The following is a 16957-nucleotide window of genomic DNA, read 5'->3' as shown; positions in this document are numbered from 1 at the left end:
ATTCCTATGGCTAAGACACTTCGAAACAAATTATCGACTCAACCAAATCGCATCTCACTTTTTTTCATATAAGTCATTGATTTATTGTGCGATTTTCCGCGGACCGCGTCGATCTATCGAACAAAAAAGGTTCGAGTGTATTAATATAAATTTAAAAAATCCTTTTTAGGTAATTTAGGAGTGATCCCATTCTCCATCGCTCCTAATAGATTTTCCACCACACCTGTCGAATGAAGGGTTGCTCCTATACACCTGCACTGTACTATACCTACTGGTATAGTTCAGGTAAAAATAGCCGCTCTCTCCTCGTTTCCAGGAACGTCGGTGAAGGCTGATGAAAGGGGAGATACAATTTAATCAGGACGCCACCCACCGCCTGATGAAGGCACTTCACTTCTCTGTTTGTTTATACAGACTAAACACCTACACGTTTTGTACTAAGTGTACTCCTCCCTTGTTGTATCTATATTTACCTATACCTATAGCCCTTTAATTTATTTTTCAGCCGAGGACGCTGTAGGTATTAGATGTAATAATAATAATTAAAAAATCTTTTCTAACCATAATATATACAATATGATATACACAAAACAAACAAAGGTATTCACGGTTATATGGTGGGCTTATTGCCACTGTATTTATTTATTTATATGTTTGAAAAATCACCTATGCAAAATTACAGACCAATATTGTACTTAAGCTCTAAGGATAAATCGAACAAGCGAAGTGGTGCGGTAAAGCGGAATACTTGAGCGGATCTATTTTATTTTTTTATTTTATAAATTTATTGCATAAAATAAGTATACATTTTTATCTATATAATAGGGAATCTATATAAAACTAGTGAATAGAAAATGAAAACGGAGTGTTCTCTGTTTAGGATAGTCTCCATCTAACGTGGCTCAGCCTGTTCTAAAATGGAGATTTTTTATATTACGTTGTTTATATTTATATTATTTTTTATCTTTGTTTGTACTTAATATATAAGTATGTACATTGTACATAACATATAGGTATGTTTATAGTATAAAAAGATTATCTGCAAATTCAACAATTGTTAAGAAGTTTGCTGACTCCCTGCTTCCCATGTCCATCACCCACTAGCCGCTTCTAGCCGCCACTAGCTATTTCTTAGTCTAACCAAAAACAAATAAAAAATACAATAATTAAAAAAGTAAAAAATAATCAATTAAAAAAAAAAATATTAGAGAAGAAAATAAAAAGTTAAGAAAATACAAACAGTAAAAACATTATATTAGTTATGGTGTCTATTGCTTATGTTATTTTACATTTAATTTAATTATTTATTATCACATAGCATACATAAAACTATACATGTATACAGCGTTACTTTGACTATCTAACTAGGATTATTTACCCCGTTCTAAGCCAGTCAAAAAATATATATAAACAGTAATCAATACATAAAAACCATAAAGAAAGGTAAAAAACGTAGTGAAAAATATACCAAAATACATGGGAAAAAAACATCGTCAAAAATAGTAAAAAACATATTTTTTTTAATCCAGTCAAATACGTAGCAAAAATACATGTTATTTGTAGGTTTGTAGAAAACGCGGTTTGACTTGACTTTTTCATACAAACATAGTCAGTATTTTCTTCCTAGATTTATGACACTAGAGTTTTAAAAAACGCATCTTACGATAAAAAATATAGTAAAAACTGATGTTAAAAATTTTAATTGACTCAAAAATTGAAATTCGATTTGTGGTCCTTTTGAATTAAGGCAGCGACCTATGTGCAAATAGTAACGCGACCCATACATATTTTTTTTTCGATAGATTTGATATGAAACGCCAGTTTTCCTACCTTAAGAGGAAACTCGGTCTGACTTTTCTTCATACATACGTGTTCCCGTATTTTCTTCCAGGATCATAGCACTGATAATGAGCAGTGATTTTTTTACGCACTGTAGATATTAACCATTGGCGTGTCCGTATTGTTTCATTTTTATCAATAAATTGTTTATTATAGAAACTGGGACAATCCAAAAACACTTAAAAGTACCCAGTTTTATTTGCTGTCTTCTGGCGTACAGTATATAAATATGATAACCATGTTTTAAAAACGCTTCACAGAAAATTTGATTCTATTTTTTAAATTTTATTTAGGCATAATCGGCAGTTGTCTTTTTCGCACAGTATCGGGGAAGCATTTGCGAGAGTGTCGGAAAAAATATTCAAATACCTGATCATCAAAATTCCCAGCTACCCCTTAATACGGCAAAACTTCATTGAATTTCTTAAGAAATTATTGTTCGTTTGCGATATTAAACCGCTGTGTCGATTTACCCGACGCGGGGGCGTCTGTGACCTTTTCGTGCAGCCTCCCACTACCGTAGTATATTATTATATACTCCATACTCCGCTAAGGGTAATGCGTGGGCGCTACTTGGAAAGATATTGGAAAACGTAACGAGATATCCGATACTCGGTACAAACAGTTATATCTTTTGATAAGCGGGTTTGACGTAAATGAAATAGCCCCTTTTGCCATTCATGAATGATCTAAGTTTTTTTTATTTTTATTAATCGATGTATTTCATAAATGCTACATTTTTTTTTCTATAAAAATCTACTTTAATAGATCTAGTCAATGTTATAACTATAACTCTCCAAAAAAAAACTTCACTCTTGTGCTTGGAGAGTGACTTACACTGTTATAGTTATTTATTTATTAGAATTTATATAATTTTGAATATACGAGTACATGACAATAAAAAACTTATAGGATATAAAAAGAAAAACAAAATAACAATGCATTCATACTAATTAAAATTTAATGCAGTTTTTACACTTGTTCAAAAAATTTATTTTGAATTTATTTATTGATATATTAGTTTTAATAGTTTTTAGTTCACTGAGGAGATTCTTGTAATTTTTGACACCTTTGAAGACAAAGCTATTTTGACCGTGACTTGTGTGAATTTAGGGATTTTAATATTATTTTGGTATCTGAGTGACTTATTCATCTCAATTTTTTTTTTGCATAAACGCGTACATTTACAAGTACTTAAACATTTTTTTGATTTTATTTTTAAGTCATACATACAAAGTATAATACACATGAATTACATTCCTAGGAGTTACTACAACTCCATTCGGGACTTAAATATTATTAACTTTTTTTTTAAAAAGTACGAAATATTCTGAACAACAAAGCAAGTTTAACATCTTTGTAACCCCATATTCAGAACATTACAACGATATATGAGCCAAAAACCTTTTCTCACACAAACAAAATAAATATACAAATACGCTTCTAAGAAATTTTAAGAAGGATGTGGTGAATCTAGAACTAAAGGAGATAAGGTCGTTAACATCACATGCCATACATACAATGCAACCATAGTGGCAGTAACAATTCCCGATGATTAGAATATATTCATCTGAGTTAGTCAAACAATTTTTTAATTTTTTTAATATTTAGATTTTGTCTTTTGTATGCTGATGATGCCGTGCTTCTTGCTAACAACAAAGAGAAACTGAAATTCTTGGTAACAAAGGTCTACGATGTATGCGAGGGAAACGATTTGCTAATGAATGTCGATAAATCGAATGGGATAGTTTTTGAAAGAAATGAAAGTATGACTAAATGTGAAATCACTGTGAATGGGATTATACTAAAAAAGGTAGAGAAATTTGTGTATCTAAAAAGTATGTTTACTAGGGATGGAATGACTGAGAAATATATTGAAAGTAGGGTGAGTGCCGGGAACAAAGTGAATGGTGCACTTAAATCAACCTTGGCAAATAAATGTTTGTCGCAAAAGGAAAAAATAGTAGTTTACAGTGGAGTCCTGGTTCCGACCCTGATGTATGGACTTGGAAAAACAGAGATAAAATTAGACTGAATGCTGTCGAAATGCGATCTCTCAGGCGAATGCGTGGTAAAACTATGTACAATAGATACACAAATGTAGAGATCCGTACATTATGTAAGGCTGGGATAAACACTATCGACAACATCAAGAAAGGAGCTCTGCGTTGGTTGGACATGTAGAGCGAATGGACAGCGAAAGAACGGCTAAGAATATTTACAGTGCTAGTGTTAACGGATGCAGATCCAACAAAGACTTAAAGATGGACATGTCAAAAGTCGGAATAATCGACGCGCGTGCATGAGATGATGTATAAATGTAGAGACAGCGAGATCGATATGGCGTTCTATCATCTCTGCATTCCCCCACGGCGAAACGGCGTAATGATTTGTTTGTTTGAAATTCAGAAAAAAAAAACAAAAAACAAGCGTCATATCACCTTCACATACTGTCCTAATTATATTTACTGACAATAATCATTCAATCATTATTAGAGTTTTATTATAAACGTATTTTACGAGACTGGTTGTAAAAAAAAAAATTTTTATCGAATAAAAATATACGGACAATGAAGTGATTAATAAATCGTAGATATATCAATTTTACACTGAGGCCAAAGTTTGTTTTGTGCGTGTGTTGTTTCGAAATCCAGCAACCGAGTCAGGATGTGATATTTGCCCCTAAAATAAAACAAGATGTCGTATGTCGTATTTCCTTTGGTAGTTTTCGCGGCAAAAGGTTGCGGTTTCCGTTCCGAGTTCGTGCGCGTGACAGGACCTTTCACCCCCCCCCCACAAACACAACGTAGTATAATAACTAGTAACTACCAGATAGCCATCTACCGCCTGGACCACTTAATCTTTCTTCCTCCGCCGGCCGCTTATTGGCTATTGACTGACTGGCATTTCCGCCATATTATCTGGCTCGGAAGGACCCTAAACTTTACTCCCGCGAACAATTTAATGAGAACATTATATTAAACTATTCATTTTAAGAGGTTTCATATCCGTTTTATTTCATTTGGCCGTTAGGAGGAGCAATTAAAACAGGAAATAATTGCTTTGTTTTCTTCGTTTTATCAGTAAATAATACAATTATTTTTTATTATTACTTAAAGCTATAGTCTGTATATATGTATAATATATAATAGTCTGGTAAAAGTTGAGGACTTCGTTCTTCGATATTGCGATTTCAAAACTTCTTCAGGTTCAAATAAAAATTGAATAAAAACAATCATTTTACAAGATATCATATTTTTGATTAAAAAAAATATACTTATAAGTTTTATATAACTTCCTGGCAACCGTCACAAGACAGACATAACAAGGATACAAAGAGAACTAAATAAAATCATTAAACTAACATACCACTTACCCTACCTGACCCCTACGACTGAACTGTTGGAAAAAACACACCAGTCTGTATACTGTCAATAAAATACCTAAAAATTGTACTCAGAATTTCACTGGGAAATATTTGTACAAGACGATGGCATAAAATTGACCAAAAATGCTGACGTACACAAATATAATACCTGGCAGCAACAACACTACTACACAAGATGCTTTAGCTAAATTAACTTCGATCATTTATAAAAGTTTCGACGATGGTAAAAAGTGTTTAGGTATTTTTAATGACTGAAGAAAAGCTTTTGACAGTATATCTCATGATAAACTAATTATTAAATTAATTCAAATTGGTATTTGCGGAAATGTTTTATCTTGGTTTTAAAGTTACTTAAGAGAACGTCAACAGATAGTGAAACTTAATGACATTTTTAGTAATAAAATAAATTGTTCAGATTTTGGGATACCTCAAGGAACAGTAATTGGACCTGTTTTATTTATTATATATGTTAATAATATTTTTAATATACAAAATATGAATGGTGATATTATTTCATATGGTGATGATACCGTACTCATTATAAGGGGATCTTCATGGGACGAAGTAAATTTAAAATCAAATATAGATATTAATAAATTTAAAGAATGGTTTGATGACAATATTTTGTCTCTGAATACTGAAAAAACATATTACACCACTTTTACATTGAAAGAACAAATTATACCTCCTATAAATATTTGTATACACACAACAAAATGCAATGAAGGATATCAGTTTCATAATGATAATTGCCTTCAAATCACTGAAAAAAATAGCATTAAATATTTAGGCATTATAATTGATAAAAATATAAAATGGAAGGAGCAAATAAATAATATTGTAAATAGAATGAGAAAACTTATATATGTATTTATTACATTAAGGAATACATTAACCATCGAAAAATTAAAACCAATTTACTTTGCATTCGCCCAATCCGTATTACAGTACGGAATAATCGGATGGGGTGGTGCTTTTAGAACAAATATTTTACCAGTTGAAAAAATACAATAAATAATTATAAAAGTTATTTTGAAAAAACCGTCTACTTTTCCCACTGTTTAATTATTTAAAAAATTTAATGTTTTAGATATAAAATTGCTACATAAAAAGAATTGTTTGTTTCAAATACATAAAGATAAAATAAATAGTAGTATTTCTAGGTCTCAAAACGTAAGTACGCGACCTAGAACAGCTAGTAATATCTTAATTCCTAAATTAAAAACAACTACTGCACAACATCATTATACTTACAGAGGAATATTTTTCTTTGATGAAATGAACAAAGATAATAAAAAGAACAGTCAGGAATACAATATATTTAAGAAAGAAGTAAAAAATTACATCTATAATTCTTCTTTATGTAACACTGATTGAAAACATAGTTAATATCTTTTTTGTAATTTATTTATGTTATTCTAAAAATATTATTGATTAAAATAAAATAATCTATTGTAAGACGTCACTCCCCATTATGTACACAAGAATTTTTTATTTCTTTTACGTAATGGGAAACGTTAATGTAAATATATGTATTTGATTCATGTAAAAAATTGTAATTAGTGTTAATATTGTATTTTAATTTGTTATTAATAAAAGTTTTTTTTTTTTTAAAACATTAAAAAAGCAAAGACAAATAGATCAGAGGTCCGAGGTTCGAACCCCACTCAACACAAACATGATTTCCATTTTCTAATAATGAGTTATTTTTACAACTCGTTAAAAATAGCCAGAAAAAATTTTAATATTTGGGTAAAATGAAGTACGCAAATATTAATTTTAAAAAAAAAACTTTAGACCTTACCACTTTTCGAGACGTACCCGTCTCTTCGTCGGTAAGTAGACAAAGAAAAGTCAGTTAACGGTTATATACAAATATTTATTAACATTTAGTAAAATGTTTGACCACAAAGTTTATTCTTTAAATATTAATAATACATAATAGTTCTATAAAATTATAAAACAGCCATTATATTTTTTTTATATTCCCTTCTCAAAAATCTTTTCCTTCTCTGTTGCAACAAATTTAAATATGAATAACTCCCTATGGAGGAAATCCAGCCACCTGCAAGCATTTGGACTTACTCAAAATATTTTTGAATGAACTACCTGGTAAAAAAAGAAGAATAAAAATTGGAAAATTGTTTTCAGGCGTTGCGTAGTAGGTGAATTGGTTCAGCCGGATGAATCTCACCCACATGATAAAGGTTTCAGTTCTTTTACTTCACAAAAGTCAACAGATTGAAGAGTTAAGGAAACGTAGACGTTCAAACATAGGCAGAATGTTGAATGTTACAATGTGTGTAAAGTGACCACTTCAATTCAATTCAATTCAATTCAATTCAATTTATTTATTTTAAATATAACATATACATTACAAAAATATATTCAATACGTACATATTATAAAAAAGGAAAAAAAATACACGAAAGAGACTCATGTCAAAGGAGTCGAAGAATCCTGCTCCGGGAAACCCCTTCGGATACATGGAACAGATCAATATCCAGAGCGATGTTGTTCAACATAGCGGTAGCTCTTCCAACAGGCATAACCATAGGCAGGTTGGTCTTGAATATCGGAATATGAAACAATCTATGCTGACGCTGTCTTAGGTAATTATCAGGAACATACAAACCAATGCTCATCATAATTTCAGAATTATCGATCATACCGCGCAACAATCGATAAAAATGTGTGGTCAAATACACATTCCTTCTAGTCTCTAAACTGTTGTAGCCAAGCATACCCTGGAGAAACTCGGGGAAACACTTAAACCAGCCAATGACAGGTCATAAGCCCTGTAAATGCCTAAACTTCCATATTCCCTTCTCAAAAATGTTATCTCACTCTGTAACAAATTTAAATATGAATAACTCCCTAGGGAGAAAATCCTGCCAGTCTGCAAGCATTTGGAAATTTAAACGAGAATGTACCTATACATTATACATATTTTACATTATTAAAAATTGAATTTGATTTTTTTTAAATGTAATATGGAACAATTACTGATAACTTGAAATATGTACCTATAACATACATACATTATATACAAGATTTACATTACTGCTAGACCTGTTTCCTGTCACCCTTTAAATTGTTTTCACAAAATGCAATATTTTACAAATAATTATTATTTGATAAGAAGGTTAATAAATTATAAAAGCCAACAAAACCGATTTAAAAATAATAAAATAAAAAAACGTTTTTTAAAAAAGAATTCTTAAATTTTAAAATAGAAAAATAATTGAAAATGGTGAAATGTATAAAGATGCAATAAAATGCGTAAGAAAATAGGACTCAATAATAAATTATTATGTAAGCAGACTAAATAGATAATAGATTGCTTTTGGATTCCCTTGGTGATTTACTAAAAAAATCTGTATGTTATGCATCATGTTAATTATTATAAACTTTGGAGAGTTTCTTTATTTTATATTTTACTTATCTTATGACGATAATCATTGTGAATATTTAACTGATTATCAATTAATTTTTTTGATGGTAGTTGCTTAATTGTTGTATCTCTTTAATGTTGTACTTTTTGAGCATTTTTTTTTCCTATAAGTTTGTTTGTTCTAACTGAACATAGCTCGTGAGGTTTTAGTGGGATAAAGATACGTTTAATTAGTGGTACTTGTGTATTTTTTATTTAATACCCGCTGTTTTTTTTTTTTCAGGAAGTGGTAGTCGGTGCTCCCGTGGCGGGGGGCGCCGGACTTGGATATACACCTCTCGGAGCCCTATCATCTATGCACCCCCCAGGAGGGGTCCAACCACATCTGCCCCCAGGTATGCCTGACACTCGTTACTTATGTCTTCCGTGCCTCTTGACTGCCATCGCCTATGAACTCTTCCAAGCCGGCTTTCAAATATCAACACATCCTTTCCCTTCATCAACCTTTCAACATGGATCCCCGTCCCAATTACGCCATATTTACAAGTCATTTAAAAGTATATCTGTTATTTTTAAATAAAAAAAAATTCGCGTTAATATTATAAAATAATATATTTATTTATGTAAACGCCCCCAAGGGTTTACATGTTTTACAAACATAGTCAGAAATGTATTTTACATAATGTAAAGTAAAATAAATCTAAATACTTAAGATTGCGCAGTATTTAGAATCATCCAAAATTCTATGTTTTTTACTGAAAGCAAAAATACAAACAAAAGAAGGAAATAAAAATAAATCAATAAAAATTGAAAACTGTATTAACATATTAGTAAAACGTATATAGTTATACATAAAATATATACATATATTGCAGTGACGAGAACAAATGCGAATTTTTTCCTGTCGTCAAGTTTTAGGCACAAAAAATAAAGATTTTGGAATTAAACCTACTCGTATTTACAAAATATATGGTTAAATTAACATCTTCTCATAATGAGATGTAAAAATGACCAAAAAATTATAAGAAACAAGTAGTTAAAGGATATTTTCATAACAAGTCGATTATTTACATGCACATTTGTAAAAATAAAAGTAAATAAGAGAAGAAGGGATCGCTAATGAATTATCAACAGTATCACATGAAACATAATACTAATTTTTACGACTTAACATATTTTGATCGATTCCAGGTAGAGAATGAAATAGTGATGTCATTATGATTAATAATTATAATATATTATTAATTTTATCATAAAATGGTATTCTGATCTTCTTGGATAACGCCTTTAAAGATCCTTACATTTCTTTAGCGCGGAAAATGAAGTGTTGCATTAAATGTTGCGTTAAAAAATAATATTTCTTATTATTAACCTCGTCGGAAATCGGACAAGTCCTACTAGAATGGTAGCTAAACCACTACATAACGAGTCGAACACGGACATGTACCACGTACCATGCAATATAATATTATTTTCACCTTGGACATATTTTCCACTGAATATCCTAGCATGTACTCGTATAACGTATCATTTCCCAGTACTGGGAAAGATCTTTCATTATTTAACCTACATAGTTTCGCCCTCGATTCGCTATCGGTGTTCCCATTTTCAGTCTCAATTACGATCGGTATATTGCTAATAACCTTATCTGCCTTACTGCACTTAATTATTTCAATTTACCTTATGACGTATGTAATATTTGAAAATTATTATGAAAATATTTTCTGTAGAATTATTACATAGACAAATGTGTACTGGATTGGTTTGGAAATAAACATGTATAAAACAAAGATTATGAGTCCAACAAAGAGATACATTTTAATAACAATAATAAAATCGAAGTATCTAGGACGCCAAGTCAAACTTGGTAAAGATAACCAGACAGCAAAGTTGCCTAGAAGAATAAGGCTAAGTTGGGCTACTTTCGGTAAAATAAAATATATTTTTTAATATAAACAAGTCCCTGTATGCTTAAATAGACAAGTCTATAAATCGTGTATATTGCCGGTGACGGTATACGGACTAGAAACGTAGAAACCATGTCTGTAACACAGAAAAGTAACCAGAAACTAAAATGCACCCAAAGATCTGTGGAAAGACAGATGCTCGGTATGTGCCTAAGAGACAAAATAAAAAATGAAGATGTAAGGCCCGAACCGGAGTCGTGGATGTCATGGATCGTGCAGCAAAATTAAAATGGCAGTGGGCGGACACTTAGCGAGGCAAAATGACGGCAGACAGGACACCCAGAATAATAAAGTGGATACCATGGGCAAACAAAAGATGTGTTGGAAGGCCACATAAAAGATGGGTCGATGACATTGCCTCAATAGCCGGTAAACCGTGGATGATGAAAGCGGGTGATAGGAAGGAATGGAGACGTTTAGAAGAGACCTTTATCCAGCAGTGGAGACACAAAGGTGAAAAAGAAGAACTGAGTGCTATTTTAATACCTATTACATTTTTTCAAAAATATTTTTCCATGGAAATATTCATCATCCAGGGTTCACAGACACTGTAATGCGATCTGAAACTTTGAAAAAAATTGCGAACGACACACGGCATAATAACCCAGAAAAACTTATTGTCCATCTGAGCGATCCTAAAAATCTAAGAAATTTAATGGCAATATATGTATTTAACTTTATAATATAGCATATAATAACATTTATAATCATTAACAGGGGGGGAAGTGTGGAAGCCTTGCGAATTAAATAAATGCTTAGACTGCCATTTTCCCTTCTCAAAAATGTTTTCATCCAGCCTTTCTAAAAACCTTTGAACATACTTAAAATACCTTTAATAGCGTGCCATACAAAAATATACATTACAAGGCCATTTTGCACTCTCCTCTGCTGGTGTATTGAGTGTTTAATTTGTGTGTTAGGACCCTCGATGGATTCCCGTGGCCCGCTTGGCGGAGCCCTAGGGCGCCGCGCTGGGTGCTCCAGCGCCTTCAGCGCGCCTCCCCATCACCACCCGGAGACTGAAAGATCAGGTAGGATAATATGTATTACTAATAATAACATATCACTGACGTATCGATGACTTTAAATCTTAACCAAACATTTATGAATATCATAATAAATGTAGATGGTCAGATAGGTATCTTAGATTAGATTAGCTCCTTTAGCCATTAATTTCTGAAGAAATCGTTAAATGGAAATGTACAGAAAGAGAAAACTTAAGAGATACATATATTGAAGATTGAATTTGGCTAAATGATTTTTTGTAAATGTTTTTATTAAATATTAATTTATCAATGTGTGCATTCTAAAATTGTTAGTTAAACGAAACCCACTCTACCCCAACTTGATTCCCATTTTCTAATAGTGAGTTATTTTTAACTCGTTGAAAATGGCTCCAAAAGTCGCAATCAAATATTAAGAACGCAATATTTCCTTTTTCTAAAAAAAAAAATTCTGAAAACTACTTAACTAAACTAAAGTTTCTTAAAAATTAATTTTCAAACTGCTTATTGTTCACTGTAACTTTGCTTTAAGTTCATGTTTTCATTTTATCAGGACGAGCTTACTCCGTTCATATTTTCATTTTATTAGGGCGAGTTATTACTGCCCAACTTAATTTATGGAAGTATCGTATTCAATTTTGTATCGTATTATATTTTTTTTAAGTCAAGATATGAAATCGTTGGTTGTTTTATCTTAACAATGATCTAGTAGGTTGCACTTCCGCGTGATTCGCATTTCAAGGAAAAATGACACCTCACTTCGACATGTCACACAATATGACGGTTTTCTTTTATATTCCCCGCGCATCAAAGCGTCAGAATACAATAACAAATACCAGATTTGTTATTTTATACGTCTATTTATTATAATGCTTCAGTCTTAATTGTCTTTTAAAATAAAATAAATCAAATTTAAACATTGTAGTTTGTCTCTAACAAAATAAGCAGTTAAGTATCCGTTCCATATAATTAAGTCTACAAGTATTTCAGTAAATTTTTATCTGAAATATATTAAAATAAAAAATAACAATTTTTTATTTTTCGTAATATTTTTTTATTTTTTAGTTTTTCTATCCATTTAAAAAAACCATTCGCGCCTCCAAACCTGAACCAACCAGTTGCCACTACAGAGAAATTCACCAGAGAAGGCAACGGGGTATCTTCATCTAACCTTCTTCTTCTTTTTCTTCAGCCTCCTGTCCTCCACTGCCGGATATAGGTCTCTTCCATATCCTTCCATTCCTTGCGGTCTGTTGCTGCTTGCAGCCATTTTTTACCCTCCACAGCAGCTATGTCGTCGGACTATCTTTTTGAGATTTTCCAACGCCTCGCTTATTCTCAAGGTCTGCATCTTAAATTTTTAAGGGTCCATCTTGTGGGGTCTTGTCTCGCAACCATGTTCTGCCCATTGCCTCTTCAGTGCTGCTACGCGATCCATGATATCCGTTATTCTGGTTCTGTTCTTAATTTTTTCATTCCTTGTTGTGTCTCTTGGCTTATACCAAGCACGGATCTTTTCATTAATCGCTAAGTGCATTTAAGCTTTTCTATATTTATTTTTGTGAGAGCCATGGTCTTTAATGCATATGTAGTCCCTTCTTTATCTAACTAACGTAAAAGTTTTACAAGAATACAGTTAAAAAATACTCGGTACTGTCGGGGTCCGCGTTCCTGACATGCGCGGTAAAAGGTGCTTGCGGGGTACAAACTCTATGGTCCCGCGTCTCACACCTATTGGGGCCTTGCCTTTGGTGCTGTTCATGCTGTTTTAATGCGCGTGACCGATGCTTCGGTTTTTAGAATAATACAAGTCTTGTTTTCTTCTATTGACTATTTTTTATTGACTTGCTCTCAATAAAGCAAAAAGCAAAATTAAAGTTAGCATTTTTAATGGATAAAATAACAGATGAAAAATAAATAAAAAATTGTTATCGAATTTAATCAAAAATATAATATGTTCGAAAATAGGGATAAAAAAATAAGATTACCGATAAGGAGAAAAACGAAGTCTCAAAACTCATGGTACAAGGAATTAAAACTGTACAATGACTTGAAGAAATAAAAATAAATAGAAAGCAATGAAATATTTTTAAGAAACATATGTTCTTGAGAAATTTTGATAAAAAATTGTAACTTTACTAAAAGTTTATATTATTTCTTAAGATATTATGAACTAACTTAATAAAGCATGAATTAGTAAAAATCGAAAGTATGCGGTTATACGAGTAGTATTTTATACAAATGCTATAACTTAATAATTTCCAACCCTTTTGTTGTTTAATAGCACCTATGTATTTACTCTATCATCATTCCTTTTCCGCACCTAATCGCGCTGACCATTACACCACGAGGCCGACAACTTCTGTTTGTAATTGTTCTAAATTTACTTTATAATTGTTCTAAATTAGCTTTACAATTGTTCTAAATTCGATTTAGTTACCTGTTTTTTTTTCCTTATTGAAAATTGCAATTTAACCGTATGTATTTTATTGAATCCAACCCTTTTTAAATAATCAAACACAGACTGAGAAGTGAATAACAAGTAAAAATAAACGTTTTATTTTTTTTTAAGTGATGCCGGTAAGTAAAGTAGTCAAATCAGTAAAAAGATAAAATAATCACTATAAATATGTCTTTGGAGGACAAAATATCATTTTTAAAAAAGCATGAACAATAGTAAAATTGTGAACCTTTGCATAATTTTTTCGTAAATTTTTACTAAAAATACCGCATTTCTCACGTGCGTCATGAGCGTATACCCTAACAGTACACGCTATTAATATTTTATAATCATATAAATTTAATTTTCTGAACATTCCATTCGAATTATCAATTAATTTCATACCGTTTGTAGGCTGGTAACTTACATAATGTAGAATGAAAATATAATATCAGATCCAACTAACTAAAATCGTTTGATTATCTTTTCTATGCTTTCTTAGAATAAAGTTTTTATTTGCTTGCCAAAGAGGCGACGGTCCTACGACATTTTGTGATACTTTATCCCCGCCGTGGGAAGCAATTTCCTTCTTTAATACTCGTTTAATTAGAAGCCATTTTTGTGTAAAGGAAATGTTTGCGCGTCTTTTGTTTTGTTTTTCATACCCCGTTTTGGTCCTTCCCGGTATAAAAGCAAGTATTTCAGGCGTCGGCAGAACGCGACCATTATTGTTTATAAAGAAATATTCCAAAGACTCCATTAAGGAATGTAAACGAATTCTGGGGATATCATCACAATAAACATGTTTCTCGATGTAAATGTTTTGTTGTTTTTTTATATGAACAATGTTTTTGTGCTCGTTCTGTTTTGTTTTATTATGACTTAAACAATTATGCTTACATGGTACAATTATACTTTTGACTCATGAAAGCTATCTGTTGTGGAAACCTTTGGGTCATATAATTTTTTTTAATCTCAGCAAAGTATTTTTCAATTCGTTTATGATTTTTCATTATTTTTTGCTTTTTTAAATTCTCTCTTCATCTAAACCAAAACAATCGAACAATACATACTCGTACAACGCAAAAAAAATACCATAGTTATTACGAGTTGGGGTGAATTTTGTTATTTATTTTTTTAATTAATATTTCTTAATGAACAGACATTGTCCATTTATAAAAGGTGAAGAGGATATATTACGTGTATTTTTTGTGTCCGGGCGGATGAAGATTTGTGTGAGTTTTGTGTGTGAAATAGGACCGGAACCCGGATTGGTGTTTTTTACTCGATGGCTGCTCTTAGGTAAAATCCTTAAAAAAGCTAATCGTGTTGACAAATGTCCGCCTCGTAGTGTAGCAGGGGCGAATGGTGTACATAAGCGATTATGCGCAGCTAATTATATATACTATAACAAACCCATGTTTCAAACTGTTTACTTTGGTACTTATCAAGTTGGGACATTAATACCCGTATGCAGAGACAAAACTTAAGGTGAGGAAAGTACATTCTGTTGTCTTCACCTTCAGGTTATTCTCCGCATTTGAGATTAGAATGTACTTTCGTCACCTTAAGTTTTGTCTCCGCATACAGATATAAGTGTCAAAAAATATTTAACCGCTCTCATATAAAGTTTAAAAAAATCACATGCGTCATTATTCTACGATCATGACGATACAAGGCCATAGTTTGTTATATGCTGATCGAGAACTATTACTTAATTGTTTCTCAACCTTTAGGTTGGAACATTTGACTACATTTGTCCCGATAACAAATGGAAAAATAAATTTGTGATTAATAATACAGCTTTAAATTAATTACAACAAAGGGGGAAAACATTATTTAGAAGGAAATTTAGGTGTCTAGGCATTTACAGAGCTTATGACCTGTCATTGGCTGGTTTAAGTGGCCACTTTACACACGGTGTAACATTCACCATTCTGCCCATGTTTAAACATCGACATTTCCTCAACTCTTCCATCTGTTGACTTTTGTGAAGTAAAGGAGCTAAAACCTTTATTATGTGGGAGAGATTCATCCGGCTGAACCAAATCACCTACTAGGCAACGCCTGAAAACAATTTTTCAATTATTATACTTCTTCTTTTACCAGGTAGTTAATTCAACAATGTTTGAGTATGTCCAAATGCTTGCAGACTGGCTGGACTTCCTAGGGAATTATTCAAATTTAAATCAATTGCAACAGAGAGGGATAACATTATTTAGAGAGGAAGTTCAGCCAATTTGCAAGCATTTGGACATACTCAAACATTGTTGAATAATACAGCTGCCCTAGAAATAAAAAATGTAAAACTGATTATCTCAATTGTTAAAACATATTAAATATACTAAAAGAAAAGGGGTCAATTTTACTCAGCGAAATTCAGCCAAGTCACTGACATTATTAAACATGGAACTCTATCAATCAAGTTTTAGGAAATTCAAAAAAAATGTCTACGAAGTAATTATGAAATCCCTTGGAAGAAATATAAGTGAATAGTCTATTGCTAACGATTTCGTAAAGCTACTTAAGCTAGGGTTTCCAAGGACAGCGGTGTCCGTATTTTAACGGCCGTAGTGAACGGTGATGCGGTGGACAGCCGTCGTAACGGTGACTAGAGAGTTGTTTTCCTAGGAAAACGGTGTTAATAAATGTTATAAAAACCGTTTTCCTAGGAAACCACTCTCTAGTCACTGTTACGACGGCTGTCCACCGCATCACCGTTCACTACGGCCGTTAAGATACGGGCACCGCTGTCCTAGGAAACCCTAGCTTTAGAGCAAGTGATTACTCGAGTGACATGACTAGAGATGTATCTGTATATTCTACACCCTACAATCAAAGTGATAAGCAGAATTATTTAATCGTGTCGTGAAGACGCTTGACTCACGCACGGAAGGTTCCGGGTTCGATTCTCGGTGAGAACAC

At 32.0% G+C, this 16957-nt stretch overlaps 1 protein-coding gene across 1 annotated transcript in view; it reads left to right on the top strand.

Moving 5' to 3' along the window:
• LOC148284730 (uncharacterized) overlaps window positions 1-12041 on the top strand; it is a 91496-nt gene extending 79455 nt beyond the window's left edge. Inside the window, exons 3-4 of the mRNA XM_088235618.1 lie at window positions 8905-9016; window positions 11509-12041. Of these exons, the coding sequence (XP_088091744.1) occupies window positions 8905-9016; window positions 11509-11669 (273 nt within the window). The 3' untranslated portion in view covers window positions 11670-12041. The remainder of the gene's footprint in view (window positions 1-8904; window positions 9017-11508) is intronic.
• Window positions 12042-16957: the final 4916 nt, after the last annotated feature.

The sequence above is a fragment of the Micrasema longulum genome, unplaced genomic scaffold (genome assembly GCF_059751315.1).
Source record: "Micrasema longulum isolate JH-2025_06_02 unplaced genomic scaffold, ASM5975131v1 h1tg000094l, whole genome shotgun sequence".
Lineage (NCBI taxonomy): Eukaryota > Metazoa > Arthropoda > Insecta > Trichoptera > Brachycentridae > Micrasema > Micrasema longulum.
The sequence above is the reverse complement of the archived record's forward strand: the minus strand, read 5'-3'. Positions and strand labels throughout refer to the sequence as shown.